Here is a 17,846-nt window from a genome sequence, read left to right as displayed (position 1 = left end):
TCTGTAATAGAAATTATCGGCCTAAACTTCTTGGTCTGGATCAGGAATGCAGCAAAACAAGTTCAAGTTCCTCTGATTTCATGCTAGCTAACCTGTCCACTCATATTCTAATTTATAGGGAAAAAAAGTCAATAGTAAAACTATGAAGTTCAGTCCGATGCTATTTAGTCCATACCTAACTATGATGGTGTGAATGAGCCATCACAATTGAAACCATCCCGCAAAGTACAAGTTTAATATAAGAGATTTAATACATTAGTCATGTTTCTGTCTATGTTCCACATTTTTTTCCATTCCTTTTTTTTTTCAAATCTGACTCACCAGATAGAACAAATGACAGAAATAGCACAGTGATACATACGTGGAAGAAATGAGGGAAATTGATGTTACATAAATGATTAATAATGTAATGTAATAACTTCTTTCTTAGTTTTCCCTGTACTATGATTCCATTATGGGAAATGGCTTAGTTTATAAAATCAATCATTCCCATTTTCTTTCATTACTGATTCTTCTCTTTTTCAATTAAAATAATAAAGAAATATCTTTACTTGACTTTTTAAATTTATCGATCGATTAATACTGTTTAGTAATGCTCACATCATAAGTACGCATACTGCACTGATTTCTAAAACTATTTTGAAATAGCATATTTTTATCCAAAAGACAGTGCCAGCTTTAATTTTTCTTCTTTTCTGATATTTACTGTATGTTCCAACATCATACCAAGTTAGCCTTAAAAGTTTTTTTATGTTTAAGAATGACTATTTACTTTAAAAAAATAGTAGGGACATTTTTTCATTTTAATAATTATTTTTATTAGTGGCAAAATTTTCATTTGTTATACAAGGTAATATCTATATATTTTGCAGCATATATAATGAATACCTAATATCAGTACAACCTTAACAGCTATAACAAATCTATACAACCAATGTTTCTGTTTCTGAAAGCCAGTGCATAAGAGATCTCACATTTTACGATTTTTTGCACTAATAGTGGTGTTTCTATACTGTTTAAAGAACTATTGTAAGGCTTGCACACGTGAACAAAACAGCACAGTATTGCATTTACTGTTAATGCTACTTTAAATACAATCCTACACATTTACATACCGTTTTATCTCATCTTTACTGGTGTCAAGATAGTATCTTAATAAATAAAATTCTGCTCCACAGGACAGTAATATGAACGTATCTATATAATAGAACTGGGCTGATCGGACAGATTTGTGAAATATTTCCTTTCCCTGAAATTAAAAGTACAAAATACATATCATGCATCCTGTAATTCTCATTGAGAAAACACAGGTAGTTTATTTATAGACTATTGCCATTTAGTTTATCTTTCAAACTGATATATTTTTAATTACCAATCTTAATTTATCTTACATTTTTCTTCAATGCAGTTTAAAGCAGCATTTATCAATATTATGAAATTCCAACTCCAATAGACTTAACCAATACACCAACAATTATTTTTTGTTGGCTTTGTTTTCTGGTTTATTTATAATTTACTGCATTTATATCCCACCACAATCAATTCAACTCATGATGAGGGATGGAAGAATTTGGTCACATATTTTTACTCCCACCAAGACATATTTTTCCCCTTTTTGTTTGTTTGCTTGTTGCTTGCTTTTGCCTTGCAGATACCATAGTAATTTAAGGAGACAGAGAAACAGAAATCATTAAATAATTTGCACTGAAAATGTTGAGTAAACAAATCAAACACAGGAAAGAATGCCATGTTAATTTTTGAGTATAAGACTTAGGAAATGTGCATTGTTTCCATGTCCACATTAGATGGTTGTTATTCTCATTTTCTTTTAATAGTAGAAATACAGAATGACCACATGAACAAAAATATTCTCAGCATTGACTGGCAAGTTCCTCCTTCCAAAATTTAACTGTGACTTCCTCAACTCAAAATCTGAACTTATAAGAACATGAATATATATTTCTGTTGAAAAAGCCTCATAATGCCAAGATTTGTTTGAGGGGAAGGCATTTATTTATAGGATTTAGGCATTTTCTGATTTTATAAGACCTTAGACCTGTAATCCAAAAGAACCCAAAAATTCCAAATACAATGATCTGATAACATGAAATGTGAAACATCTGAGCATGAAACAAAGCCATGTTCCGCCATGTTCCAGTTAGCTGGACAAGTTTGCAGACTTCCATGGAGGGGAAACTGTTTGGCAGGCTGTGGGAATGGAGTTGAAATCCTGAAGATTGCACCTCGGTTTTCTCCTGTGACCCCATGACCCTGAGGACACAGTCAAACCCCCAAGTGGCCTCAATGACTCTCTAAAAGAATGCAAATGACCAGCTGTCAATATAAATCTTTCCATTACCCACTATCCAGTTAGAGCTGAAGAAGCTTCTTGGATGAGAAATGAAATGTCTTCAAAGAAAAACAAGAAAGTCCAGTTGCCTCTTGAAAAAGCAGCTTTGGGACACTGATAAATATCTACATTTCTCAATAGCAATAGATAAGCATCCAGTCTTCTGCTGAGCCTCTCTTTGAAGAAACATGTCCATTGTTACAATGCCTTGGAAAAGAAAATCTGTTTTGAACCTTAGAAAGATTATCAGGAATCACATTGCAAGGTGGTCCCAGTGAGGTATGGAAGATTCATACTCACTCTAAAAATCAGTAAACATTAGAGTGACCCTAAGTTGCCCAAGAATTGCAAGAAAGACAAATTGGTATCATGACCATAACTAAAATGTCACTGATTTTTTCCCAAAAAAAACAAAACAAAAAACCAAACCCTTCATTATTAAGATATTAATGTGTCATATATTCCAAATCTATGCAATTAGTATGATTTTGGTAGTCAAAGGGAATACAAAGTATCCCAAATCTATTTCACTTAAAAAGCTTAATTACCAGACATAAAGCAGGTTCTGCGCTGCTAACTGACCAGATCTTTAATGTTCTGTCTTCAGAAGATGAAACAAGCCAGTTGTTGTCATGGCTCCAACCTACTGAGGTAATAGCACCATCGTGTCCTAATAAAAATAAATACATTTAAAAATGATCATAAATTCTTAAGAAATCACAGAGTAAAATCTCATATTAATCAGCTATAGTTCTGTTGGAAAAACAGGATGTTGCACTATTCTTTTCCTTGCCTCTCTCTAAAACTGCAGAATGTTCTGAGGCACCAAAAGAGTATCTAGCAATTACATTCCTGGATACAATCCAAAGTATTTTTATACAGAAATATTGATGTTCCCTTGTGCATATTCATAAATTCATATAGAGACTTCCTAACAAGGGAAGTCTTGTGGGGAAATGAGGACAAATGAGGGCAACTAGGATGATCAAATAATATCAGTATCCAATTTGGCGCTTTTTTCTTTTCTTTTCATAGACCATATTTCAAACAGTAGGACTTGAAAAGCAAACTTTTATAAAGAAAAATAAACATATACAGAGCTGGGGATTTAACTCAGGGCAGATAATTGTCAGTGTCCAGGATAGGAGACATGCATTTTGTAATGCATTGGGGGGGGGGGGAATGGGCAGCCAGGACATGCAGTGGATCAAGTAAAAATGATGTTATTTTGCAAAAATGAGAATGGGAGTGGGTTTAGGTAGTTATTTGGGTTTTTTTCCTTTTCTATGTATGAAGCCTAGAATTTACAGATGTCTGTTTTGTTCACCAACACAAGTCAGTGGAAAACTGTACAGGTAATACTCACTTAACAACCATTCAATTAGCGACCATTCAAGTTACAATGGCCCTGAGAAAAGTTACTTGCAACTGGTTCTCTCACTTATGACTCTCGCAGTGTTACCCACAGTCACATTGCTATGATCCAATTCTTGGTAACTTATAACAGTTGCAGCATCCTGGAGTCATATGATTGTCATGTGACCTTTGCAGCCAGTGTCTGACAAGCAAAGTCAATGATAAAGCCAGCAGAAGGTCACAAATCATAGTCACATGGTGTCTTGTATAATAATTGTGGATGATTTGCTTAATAACCATGGCAAAAAGACTATAAAATTGTGTACAGTCCACACGATTCCTCACTTAGTGACTGCACTGCTTAAAAATGTAATTTCCGGTCCTTATCCTTATCCTATAAGTTGAGGACTAGCCTGTATTTCCATTTACAGGTTCTTTTCTGATAAACTTAAGTGGCACAATTTCAGTGAACATGAAGAGCTGCAAAAAAGGGTGTTATGGTCCTTATGCAGCCCATATGTTGCCCATTCCTGCTCCAGGTGAATTGGACAGATCATAAGAAAAAATATAAATAAAATCCTAGTGGCACATCCAACATTTGTAATTTCACATGCGTTTAGTTGAAATTACTAATGTTAATATACTTAAAGATCCTAGGCTGTCCCCTAGTGCCTAGTAATGATATTTTACTAATTCCATTTTTAATAAGAAAAATTATCCATTTTAACCATAAGAAACCTCTGCCAGCTAAGAATAAATGGTACAAGCCTCACTTTTTAAAAACTCTAATATTTTTTGGAATAAAGAGAAAATTTACTTTCCCTAGGGAAAAAAACATTTCCTATGCTGCCAGCCATGGATACAATTCTGCTGTCAGAACTGAATAGTGAAATATGTGTCCTTAAAATGAGGGAGCCAAGACTGGGTAATGTTATCCCTATGCCTTTAATTAATACAAAATAAAGTGGAATTATCAATCTTTGTGACCTGTATAATATGTTTCCATTACCGGTTCTTATACATATTAAGTTAAGATTAGCTAGGTATTCTCACTTGTCCAGCTCCTAACCAGATCTGTTCCAGTTGTTAAATGAGTTTTCTATTTTTATTATTGTTTTCATAAATGCAGGAAGATTTGTTGAATATCTTCTGGCCATTTCTGTCCTATTATTTGGAACTTCGATTTTGTTTTTATTATATTGGAACAGAGGACAAATAAAAAAGGATAGCTAAAAATAGAAAAATCTAACATGAATGTACCTGAATAAACAGTTGGTTCTCCTATAAGGTTTGATTTGAATGCCAGCAATGTTTTGTCAGCTAAACCACAAGCCAATAATTCTCCATTTCCTAGAACAACAAGAACAGCAAATTAATCTAGCATAAATAAAAAATGCCAAAAAATATAGAGAGACAGATTCTCAGGCCAGAGTTGGCCATGTGTAAACATAGAACTGGTTAGCTTTAAGGTTTCCAAGTGCTAAATCAAGTAACTATTAATATTAATAAACCATAGATAGTTGTCATTCCCCCCCCCCCCCATACCTGAATACTGAATACAGCATATGGCGGTTGGTTTATCAGTTACAGTAATTTGCCTCACATTTTCGGTTGGAGGAGATTTTCCAAGTGGATAGTCTTCCTTATTTCTTTTTCAATAATAAAGCAAAATTAAAAAAGGGTAAAGAGCAATTAGTGAAGCAAGAAAAAGCAGCTTTAGCAAGGCTCATTTCTTTCTATACTACCAATTTTAAATTGTGGCAGATATACCACAAATGATAAATTGTTGAAATAAATTTAATATTTTACTTGGTTGTGTTACGCTATTATTACAGGATAATGCTTTTGGTATTAAACATGTTTTTGTATTCTTTTAACAATTGTACTACTTACCGTCTCCAACTCCTCTTGCATTCTGATGTCAACCTGCTGTGCTTTACTTTTGAATTTGGGGAGAACATGAGCATGCTACAACAAGGAAAAACAGGCTCTAATATAGATGATAATATTTAGCACTCTATTACCCAGAAAATCCCATTATCAGAAAAAAAAAATAATTCTCAAGCCCATATAAAAGAAGGAAGAATTAATACTTGCTCCATCCTCTAATCAATGATCAACTCTTTCTTCTAAGGCAATTTTATTTTTATAAAAAATCACTCATTAACTGTATGGGTGAATTCAATACAATGTGAAGCTTGGACATAATTACATGCATAAAACTAGGAGATTTTTTTAAAAATTGGTTAACTACTACTAACTATATCAACAATTACAGTCCTGTTATTGTATATGTTTTACAATAACAAAAATTTGAAAGAAAGTATAAATATTTTAACAGTACTGCCAATACATACATAAAATTCATGGGCTGCCCCACTCTAAATAACTCCCTCTCTCACACTCATATCTAGGCTGCCCTCACTCCAAATGATTCTGAGCAGAATCAAAAATAACAGCATAATACAAAGGAAAGCAGCTGAAGAATAGCCACTGTCAGGGAACAAAAACATTTGTCCACATAGCTAGCAATTCCCGGACTCTGTTCTTCTATCTCAAACCAAGGCACGAAAAAAATCCCAAATTTTTAGGGAACACTTAAGGATGGCCAAGGTTTAGGAAGGAGATGTTATTCCAAAGGGCAGTTGCAATGACAAAGAAAGCCATTTTTGGGTTCCATTAAATGAAGTTACTTACAGTAGTGGCCAAAATTGTAGAAACCTTTTGGGAAAAGTTTATTTTCTAAAACTAGCTAATAAACCCCCTTTTTTTTTAGTAGTACCATAAAATTATATATCAATGGAAAGATAATTTAATCAAGAATGTAATGCAATAACTTTTATGAAAGATTTGCTATTAGAATAGTAGTTATAGTAAAAAGAAGAAAAGTGAAACACATAGAAAAAACGAGATATACAAAAATTATCACATCAATTAATAGTTGGGTAACCTTTAGCATGAATTACGGCCTTACAACGTCTTCCCATGGAGTGAACCAAGTCTTTTAGTTCTGCAGCTGTTTAATGTGAAACCAAGATTGAATGGTTGCTTCTATTAACTGGGTTTTATTGTTGGTCGCTTCTGACTAACATGTTTCTTTAGTTAGCTCCATAGATTTTCAATTGGGTGAAGGTCTGGGCTATTCCCAGGCCATTCCAGCAGTGGAATATGATTATCTTGAAACTCCAGGGAAAAAAAGTGGTGTTATTAGTCATCAAATCTCAAAAATACACTTTTCCGAAAAGCTTTCCACAATTTTGGCCACTACTGTAATTGATGGGACCTGAAGCAAGCCAGCCCTGTCAGAACATGAAGGAAAGGCAAACTTGGTAAGAGACGGGCAGTCTCTGACATAACTATACCTTATGCCCTGTAGGGATGAATTTTCGATATGTTTTGACTGACACAACTACTGCTGTTTAACAAAGGAGGGAGGATTAGCAGTAACAGAATCACAATCGGAATCTTTAACACATTTATCCTTTAGGATTTAAGAATATGCTTCTAAGTATAAAAGCAATGCCCCTTGATATCTTAAATCTAATTAAGGCAGGGGTGAAATGCTCCCGGTTCGGACCGGATCGCCCAATCTGGTAGTGATGGAGGCAGGTGGTTCGGAGAACCGGTAGCAAAAATCCCTGCCTCCCCCCCCCACCACCACCATGCCCAGCTGAGCCACACAATCATCAGAGGCTTTTTTTTTTACTTTTAAAAGTATTTTTTCTACAACCTCTTCAGCCGAAAAAATGCTTTTAAAAGTAAAAAAAAAAAGAGCCTCTGATGATTGTGCAGCTCAGCTGGGATCGTCAAAGGCTTTTAAAAGCATTTTTTCTACAACCTCTTCAGAGGTTGTAGAAAAAATGCTTTCAAAAGGCTCTGACGATCCCAGCTGAGTTGCCTGATCGGCAGAGGCTTTTTTTCTTTTAAATGCCTCTGATGATCAGGCAACTCAGCTTGGTCGTCAGAGGCATTTAAAAGAAAAAAAGCCTCTGCTTTTTTTACGCCAAAAAGGTTGTAGAAAAAATTGCTTTAAAAGTAAAAAAAAAAAAAAAAAAAAATTGGCCATGCCCACCCAGTCACATTACCCCACCACCACCAAGCCACGCCCACAGAACCGGTAGTAACAAATTTTAGATTTCACCACTGAATTAAGGTATCAAGTGGCTGAGAAAACATTTCATTTTTGGTTCTATTCCACCACTAAAAAAAACCAAGATAAAATATGCAAAATGGAAAAATCAGTTAATAGTCTGTTATTTGCAGAACAGAATTTAAAATTTTGATGGCTTTAACTCAGAGTCCAAACTTTAATTTTATAAAAATAATTAATCATTGCTTCAGATTAGGTAGTTGGATTCAGCTTCTAAGATTAAAAGTGGGCAAAATGAATAAATTTATAATTTTACTAATGAGTGGTTATACAAATTAATTTATCATTTTAGGCAATCATAATATTACAAACTTTTGGCTCATCTGCATGATTATGTTAAATTAAACTAGTATTTTAAACTCTTTATTCCTTATCCTTAAGCCCATTTTACATTAAATATACTGTACCAAATCTTTGTGTAAAAGAGTGTAAAAGAGACAATTGTTTTTATTTATTTATTAAACTTCTATGCCTCCCATCTTGCTGAGGTGACTCTGAGTTGCTTACATTCATTCAATAAAAATACCACATAAAACATTAAAACAATAAATTGTTATTAAAAGCGACAAACTAAATTTACCAGCGTAATTTGCACTCACTGTGGTGCTGATGTATAACCTGATGATTTAATTTTGTTATGAAAAACCAATGGCTTGTCTTTTACATGGGTTTTTGTACCTAAATTAAGAAACATCTATAGTTAATATAAACTTCATAGCTAAGAATCAAGAAATACATATAGAGAGAGAAACTAAAGATATACTTTGGATATCCTGAGCCACATATATTAGGTAATACAAACTAATACAAACAGCATCTAATCTGTTAATATTGTCCATTCCAGTGTTACATGGACACAAAAAGATATGTAACTTTCTTCCCACTACATCTGTTAGACTAAATAATTCTGCTTTTAAATCATCATTTTAAACTAATCTTAAATTATTTCAAAAAAAGTATTTCCATGGAGTTTTAGAAACAAACAATATGTAACATCAAAAGACATCAGACACAATAGAACTGATTTTCTAGTGTAAGAGCAGTTCACCAATGGCTGATAATGAGCTGAGTTTCCTTTCAGTTCACCAGAGGTACTTTAACCTGGATCCTTATAGTGACATGGCCGGCCGGACTTGGTAGTTTAAAAACCTATTTCAGCTGTATGATTCTAAGGCATGGGGATTGGCACATGGACTTCTTGTGTATTTTCCAATGATTACAATGGAGAAAATACATTCAAATCTATTTGAATTTATATATTTTCATTGAAAAGAATGGGAAATTTCATATGGGAAACCGGGGTCTCAATCTGAGTAACTGTGATTCCATATCTGCAAAGGATAACAAAATACAGAGTAATGGATGCTATGCTGGCTTCCTCTGAAATATATTTCTGCTTATTTCTCTGGGTTAGAAATTCGGCAGGAGAAAGTTTATGCCTTGAGAGTTTTCTGCTATATTTTAGAAATTGATGCATGCAGAAGGAATTAGGTCTTTTGGTAAAATACTTCTTTGACACCCACAATTAAGTGTAGCCCCTAGAGCAGGAGTATCAAACTTGATTTCATTGAGGGCCACATTAGGGTTCTGTTTGAGCTCAGAGGGCCGAGGTGGACATGACCAGGGTGGGCATGGCCAGCTCGATGTCACTTGTGTCGGGGGCGCTTCTAGTGCTCCAAGCCCTCTGCCAGTAAAAACGGGTTCCTGAGTTCTGTTTTTGGCTGCAACAGTCTCCTGCAACCCTCTGCCAGCAAAAAGAGTTTGTGAGGGCTGCCTGCAGCACTCCTGAGCTCCTTTTTCAGCTGTGACAGTTTCCTGCAACCTTCTGCCAACAAAAATGGAGCTTGAAAGGGCTGCCCGTGGCCCTCTCAAACTCCATTTTTGCTGGCTGAGGGTTGCAGGAGGCCATCACAGCCAAAAACAGAGCTCAGGAGCCCGTTTTTGCTGGCAGAGCGCTTAGGCCACCACAGGCGCCCTTGACATGAGTGATGTCGAGCTGGCCATGCCCCCCCCCGAGATCAAACACAACCTTCACACGGCCCTCAATGAAATTGAGTTTGACACCCCTGAGCTATAGCATTTGTACTAATAGTGTACTGAGTATGTCAGTATACTGCATGTACCCTTAAGGTGATGAGATATGAACAACAGTAAGTTGGTTTCCAGGGAAGCCTGTAATTAGTTTGGATAGAACATCATGAGCAAGCTTGGAGCAAATTGAGGCTTTGGTTGCACTTGTGGTATAATGCCAAAATTGGCTGATATTAGTAGGGGATGCTGCATAGGACCAACTATGGCTATTAACATAAATAACTTTTCTTACAAGAAACAGTTGTTATGCGAAAGCTTTGACTCATCAAATACATGTTTGCCAGCAGGGGTCAATATTTATGGACCTATCTGGTAAATACCATGGCATATGGTGACTTGAGATGGATAAGGAGTAAATACTTCAGAATATGAAATAATGAATAAAATAAAGTAAATATATCTGACATATAGCCCTCAATTAGTTTCTTCCTTTACTCAATCTTTGCTTTGAGATGTTACTTTCCAATGTATTAGTCAAAGGATTTAATCACTGTAGAATTTAACAAATTTACCTGTTTTATTTACAAGTTTGGCTTTTTCCTTCTTTGCGTACAAGGGAGAGGTCACAAGAAGAGGACACCTGAAACCACAAATCAAAAGATATAATTATATATTTAACACTCAGAACAATTGACAGAAGAGCACTACTAGAGATATTACTTTTAGGATAAATGGTTAATTCACTATAGATAATAATAGATCCCTGCTACTGCAATCATCTATATTACTGATCTATGAACAGCTCAAAATACAGTCAGAATAAAGGATTTTCCCATTTGATACATGTTTGCAACCACATCTTACTTGATAGAACTATACTAAACTGGTGCAGGTTATTTGCTGAGGAATAAGCAATGAAATTACAAAATCTTTCTGCCATAAATTGACAAGGTGATCTTAAGCAAGCCACTTTTTTTGGCTTCAGATCCCTGTCCACCAGTTACTCACCTTATTTGGATATTGCAATCTAAATAATACAATTGTATATTTAAAAAACCTAAATGGAAGATAACCTACATTAAATATATCCAGTGATTTAAAATGCTGTATAAATAGCCACCTGTTGTTTTCTACCAAACACTAAGAATACTGTTACACGTAGTACTTATTTTGAGATCACAACTGGGGGTGGCAACTCGGTTATTAAGCAAAGTGTTATTAAGTGATCTTACTTCAGCTTTGCTTTACAGATTTATGAATGATGTAAATGCACGGATTGGTCGCAAAGGTGTTTTCATCACTGTTGATGCTGCAAACACTCGCTAAACAAGGCAGTCACTAAATGAAGACTACCTATCCATTATTCATAAAAAGACATATTTGTCGGCAATTAAGCAGTTAAAAGTTGGTAAGGCTCCCGGAACAGATGGATTGACAGCCGTTTATTATAAAAATTTGCAGTTAGAAATGGTGGAACCACTTAAGGAATTATTTAGTAAAATACAATTCGGAGGAGATGTACCCCCATCTTGGAGAACAGCCTTTATTTCTTTGATCCCGAAGGAGGACCAAGATCATAGTCAGCCAAAAAACTATAGGCCTATATCGCTACTTAACACAGACTACAAGATTTTTGCTAAAATATTAGCAAATAGGTTAATGTCAGTTATGCAACAAATGATTCACAATGATCAATCTGGATTTATAAATGGGAGACAAATGAAAAGCAATGTAAGGCAAATTGTTAATATATTGGAGTATTTGGGGAAGAATAACCAAGTCCCTGCAGTGCTTATATTTTTGGATGTGGAGAAAGCATTTGATCGAATGAATTGGCATTTTTTACTGAAAATAATACAAAAGATGCAGTTTGGAGAGTATTTCACACAATCTATTAAGGCAATATACCAGAAACAAACAGCACAAATAATAATTAATAGTAGCTTAACAGAAACCTTTAAAATTGAAAAAGGAACAAGACAGGGGTGTCCCCTGTCCCCATTACTGTTTATTTTGACTTTGGAATTTTTGCTGAATAAAATACGTGAGTCAGATAAAATAAAGGGAATTAAAATCAGGCATTATGATTACAGATTATGAGCATTTGCAGATAACTTGGTTGTAACTTTAACCCAGCCAGTGCAATCAGCTATAGGTTTAATAGATATAATTAATCAATATGGACAAGTATCTGGATTCAAAATAAATACATGGAAAACAAAGATAACAACTAAAAACATGACTATAAATCAAAAAGAAGAACTAGAAACAGGATTTGAAATAGTAAAAAAGGTTAAATACTTAGGGGTTTATATTACAACTTCAAATGTGAAATTATATAAGTATAATTATGAACTGTTATGGCAAAAAATACAGAAAGAGATGGACAACTGGAAAAAAATACAATTGTCTTTGTTGGGAAGAATAGCAGTAGTAAAAATGAAGTTTTTATTACTTTTTCAAATGATACCAATACTCAAAAAGGATGCAAATTTGGGGAAATGGCAGAAGGGTATTAATAACTTTTTTTGGGCAGAGAAAAGACCGAGAATAAAATTAAAAATAATGCAAGATATACGTGAAAGAGGAGGTCTCAAAATGCCCAATTTAAGACTGTATTATGAAGCAGCTGCCCTATCAGCAATCAGTGATTGGATCAATTTAACAGAAGAAAGAATATTGAATATTGAGGGATATGACTTGATATATGGTTGGCACGCTTATTTAGTATATGACAAGAAGCTGGACAAGACTTTTAAAAATCATATATTAAGGAATGCTTTATTGTGTGTCTGGAAAAAGTAGTAATATAAATTAAACGATAAGATACCTATATGGGCAATACCCAGACATGTGATAGAGAATATAAGTATAGAAAAAAAACAAAATGTGATTACATATAAAGAGCTTCTTAATATGGAAAGAGGTACATTACAGTTAAAGTCTTTGAATGTACTAAAAGAAGAAAGGATAATTCAAACTTGGTTTCAGTACGGACAGCTACAAGCTAGATGGAAAGAGGATCAGAAAATTGGTATCACACAAAATGAGAAAAACTTGGTAAAACAAATCAGAGATCAGAGTCAAATGCATATAAAAAGGTTGAATAATACATTGATAGAAATAGATTCAGAAACGGAGCTAGTTAAAGACTGTATGATAAAATGGGCACAAAATATTGAGGAACCAATAATGATGGAAATGTGGGAAAAAATATGGGTTAGAAATGTAAAATTTACGCAAGCTCAAAACTTGAGAGAAAATTTTTATAAAATGTTTTATAGATGGCATCTAGATCCTAAAAAGTTAGTTGGTATGTATCCAAGTTTGCAATCTAAGTGTTGGAGATGTGAGAGTGATGATGCCAGGTATTATCATATATGGTGGACATGCAAAAAAATCAAAACATTTTGAATAAAAATATGGTGGATCATGCAAAATATTCTTAAAAAGAAGATAAGGTTTACTCCACAGCTGCTCTTGCTGGGTATAATTACAGATTGTACGGTTATAGAGACTAATCTGATTTTAAATTTAATAACCGCAGCAAGACTTTTGGTGGCTCAGTATTGGAAGAAGGAAGACTTGCCTACTATTGAAGAATGGACACTAAAAGTAGCAAATTTAGCAGAGATGGCCAAAATTTCAGCATATTTGAAGGACCACTCAAATGAAAGATATATTTTGGAATGGAGAAGATGGATTGATTATATTCAAAGCAAATATCGGATTAAAAAGTTCCAAATAGCTTACAAATGAACAAAGAGATTTTAGAAAAGTATTTAACTTTAGTTATGTAAAAGGGGAGTTAAAGTACAAGAGGGAGATAGGAGTCTATAGATAGCTAGCATATGTTAGCATATGATTGTTAAATGCTATACCCTGTATTATGCTCTGGGAAGTAGGGGGGGAGGGTTGGGGAGGGAGGGGGAGGGGGGAATGGGAAAATATTTGTAAAACTTTCTAAAACTTTTTAATTAAAAAAAAGACATATTTGTCAATCCTACAGTTGTGAAAAAGATGTTTTTCTATTGCAATATTTTAAATTAAATTTGTTATCTAGATACACAATTACTTCTCTGCTAGCAATATATTTTCATAAATATGGATGAGATAAGCCTAAAGTCTCATTTCAAATATTTATTCACAGCTGAAAAACAAAATATGTAATGGTATACAAGGTCAATAATGATAAAGGAAACAAACCAATTGATAATTTTCCAGGAGATATCCAGTTTTTAATCCTTTTCACTCATTTTTTAACCATTTCCGCTATTATTTCTGTTTGATTTGATTGTTACTAAATTCATCTTCACGTTCTTTTATCTCTATTCTTCTAATTCTAATAGTTCTAATAATATGATAATCTCTTATATGATTATTACTAATCATTATTTATTTATTACATTATTTATTAAATTATATGCAGCCTGACTTCCAGTGACTCTGGAACGTTTACAAATTGTCAAAAACATTTTCAAACAAAGAAAGTATATAAAAAAATAAAAATAAATAAATAAATAACATAAATAAACAAAAGGAGTGAACTTTAAATAGGGTTAAGTGAAATGATCCTTTACCTTGCAACAGCAGAAAAGCCTTCCTCTCTTCCACTTAAAAGGAGACTATTCTGTTGGCATCTCAAGAAAGCAGCAACGTTAACTTCCAGTAAAACAATTTTGTTCTCCAGCATAGAACTTAGCAAACAGAAAACCTGCAGAAAGACAGTCATAAAGGCTTTTTTTTTTCTTTTAAGGCAAATAAATCCCTCCTGATAAAGAGATTTGTTTCAAGGAATGAAATTCTACTCACTGAAGATCCACCTAGGAAGATGGGTTGAAAGTTAAAAAGGTACAACTTTAGTCCAAGAATATGAGACACAGATCAAAAAGGAACGGGCTTTTCTTGTACTGAGAAAATAGGGAGGAGGACTAAATCTCAGTCTTGGTGAAAGGTGTGTAAAAGGGGTCTGAGTGAGAACTTGTTGCTGATGAACATATTAGGGGAATGGGTACATTAATTGAAGGCTGGGGGTATGGAATTATTTTAAAGGTGTATGTTATTGCTTTGGTCAGAGGATGATATCTCTAACCCCACTCTCTTCTAGCACTGATGATGTTACTTAGTTGGGGTAATGAAACCCCAAGCTCAAGAAAACAACCAAGCTCAGAGAACACCAAGGACCCCGCATCTCAACCCTGAACATTCTCCTTTATTGATGATATATCTCAATGGAGAGTCTCAAATGCAGCTTGACTGGATGAGGCAGCTGGCGCAGCCAAGAGGGACCATATTTGGGAGAGAAGAATTACAGCACTGATGGACAGAGATATCATGATGGGAGGCAAGAATTTATTAATACAGGAGAAGAGAGGTTGGAAAGTCTGCAGCAGGGGTGAAATCTACTTACCTTCCCTACCAGTTCGGAAATGTGTGCACCGCACGTGCACGTGCATCATGTGTGATTTTGGACCCTCTGCGCATGTGCAAAGCCTTCTGCACATGCGCAGAGGATAAAAAACAGGTTACTTCCTCGTTAAAACCAGGAAGTAACAGAGTCCGGATGGGTGGGCGGAGCCTCGCACTGCCGCCACTACCAGTTCTCTGAACAACCCACCGCCGCCGCTACAGATTCCCCCAAACCGGTGCAAACTGGTAGCATTTCACCCCTGGTCTGCAGCCAATTTCTACTTTTAGCCCTCCAGTCTCCAAACTCAAACAAGGTAATGGAATTACTGAGAGTCTTGGACTCACACTGATGCTATAGAACTTTAGGTGTATTGAAGATTGTACTGTTGGATGATCTATTTATTGTAAAAATATGTATTTTATTATATATATATTATTTTTATTATGTGTACTTCTAAACCATTTGAATTTGAAGCAATATATATCACACTATAAATAAAAGAAAGTTAATCTGCAGTTTTTAAATTAAAAGGGATTGTCTTTTATTGAATATTTTAAAATCAATTTCTCACCTTATCATTGACTGCCTTCCTTGTTAAAGCACAGGATCCAGCAATCTGAATACTAAGACCAGTGAAATCTTCACATGCAACCATATATAAATAAAACAAAAAAATTAAAAATTCACTAAAACAATAATGAAATCCTGAGTTCATTTCATTTCTTATATGTTTTGAAATAATACACAAATTATTTTAATTTCAATCTTTGTAAAGGGAAACAAATTAATTTTTTTCTAGTGCAATAATCATTAAATTAAGAAACAAATAAATGTTAATGAACTGTTTATTGCTTTTTATCGCTCACTGCAAACAGAAATCAAAGTCTTCCATATATGAAATTAAAGTAATATTTATTTATTAAAAGAGGAAAAAGAATATGGATTATGTTTAATAAGTAAATATATACCACCTTTGTAATGTAAAGCAGCTTCCAACTCAAAGTTTGCATTGTTAATTATGAATAAACCAGTAGAGCTTCCAATCCACAAATACTGGGTACCCACATCAGGAAATCTGCATTAAAACAAAGTATACTTTTTAAAAAATCCTCAAGTATCTTCATTTCATATATAATAATGTACTTTTACATGTTATGGCTTTTTGAACTGGAAATTACACACAGATAGAATTTCTAACACTTAAGATCTGTAGTCTTCTTCCAAAAAACATCTAAATCTTTTTTTTAACAACTGCTCAACATAGCAAGGGAATTACCCAGAATTAATGTTCACAGCAGGGTCAGAAAAGGAAGGCTGTAAGCTTAAATGAGATACAATTCAAACAATGGTATTACTTTATTGCAAGATGCAAGATGAGACTTTTCTGTTTTGATTTGTCTGATTTAGAAAGTGCATATTTCTATTAAAATTCTATATTATTTAATTATCACAATATCCCAGCTATACAATAACCTTTAATAGTTAAGGTAACATTTAAACTACTATGGTACGAATATTATATACATCTATCTGATTATTTTTACAAATTATAATGTAACAAAGAAACAGTGTATTTTAAAATATAAAAAACAGTTGCAGGAATTGTGTATGTCTAGTTTAATGAAAAGAACTAGAGGTGACATGATAGCAATGTTCCAATATTTGAGGGGCTGCCACAAAGAAGAGGGAGTCAAGCTATTCTCCAAAGCACCTGAGGGCAGGACAAGAAGCAATGGATGGAAACTAACCAAGGAGAGAAGCAACCTAGAACTAAGGAAACATTTCCTGACATTGAAAACAATTAATCAGTGGAACAACTTGCCTCCAGAAGTTGTGGGTGCTCCAACAGTGGAAGTTTTCAAGAAGAGATTGGACAACCATTTGTCTGAAATGGTATAGGATTTTCTGCTTCAGCACGGAGTTGGACTAGAAGACCTGTAAGGTCCCTTCCAACTCTGTTATTTTGTTATATTGCCTGCACTTTAGCTGAAGAATCCACTCACCGACTTCCGGTGGCTCCGCAGACGTCGAGGACGGTCTCCATAGACCGCCAGCCACCCGATCTGTTAAAACCGCCCTGACAGCGCTAAACAGCTGTCCGGCGGTTTGAAAAAACTCTCCTTCGGGCAAAGAAGGAGAGGAGAGTCGGAGGGGGTGGGTAGAGCTCCCCGAAAGTCACTGGATTAATTCCAGGGACTCGGAGGGTGAGAGCTCCCCAGTTCACCCCTCCCATCGCTCCGGATCGCTGGTGCCTCTGTCTTCAGAGCAAGACGTCTGCATCCAATTCTGCCGGCAAACAGTGAGTTTTAATGATTTTCAACAAGGCAGACAGAGCGGAAGCAAGAGTGCAAGCTTTTTAAGAGAAACAGAACTTAACTCTGTGAATACATTGTTGCAAACGGAGCTCTCTGGAGCTGGAGGCTGGGAGGAAGCCTTTGTTATGGGCGGAAGGGAAAGTGAAAGTTAAAAGGAAACTGCTTGTTAATAGCCCTCTGCCTGAAGAGAAAACTGCTGGGTATTGAGTATAGTTTGAAGAGAGGATTGTTTAT

General features: G+C 34.8%; 1 protein-coding gene across 1 annotated transcript in view; it reads right to left on the bottom strand.

Moving 5' to 3' along the window:
• WDR27 (WD repeat domain 27) overlaps nt 1-17,846 on the bottom strand; it is a 68,690-nt gene that overhangs the window by 35,178 nt on the left and 15,666 nt on the right. The window contains exons 10-19 of the mRNA XM_070931418.1: nt 16,269-16,372; nt 15,869-15,936; nt 14,468-14,601; nt 10,460-10,527; nt 8,456-8,534; nt 5,600-5,674; nt 5,252-5,355; nt 4,967-5,056; nt 2,899-3,020; nt 1,116-1,249 (exon numbers count right to left, since the gene is read on the bottom strand). Coding sequence (XP_070787519.1) covers nt 1,116-1,249; nt 2,899-3,020; nt 4,967-5,056; nt 5,252-5,355; nt 5,600-5,674; nt 8,456-8,534; nt 10,460-10,527; nt 14,468-14,601; nt 15,869-15,936; nt 16,269-16,372 — 978 coding nt within the window. The remainder of the gene's footprint in view (nt 1-1,115; nt 1,250-2,898; nt 3,021-4,966; nt 5,057-5,251; nt 5,356-5,599; nt 5,675-8,455; nt 8,535-10,459; nt 10,528-14,467; nt 14,602-15,868; nt 15,937-16,268; nt 16,373-17,846) is intronic.

The sequence above is a fragment of the Pituophis catenifer genome, unplaced genomic scaffold, assembly GCF_029215685.1.
Source record: "Pituophis catenifer annectens isolate HBS135680 unplaced genomic scaffold, rPitCat1.0.hap2 SCAF_1, whole genome shotgun sequence".
Lineage (NCBI taxonomy): Eukaryota > Metazoa > Chordata > Lepidosauria > Squamata > Colubridae > Pituophis > Pituophis catenifer.
This window is presented reverse-complemented; position numbering and strand designations above follow the sequence as displayed.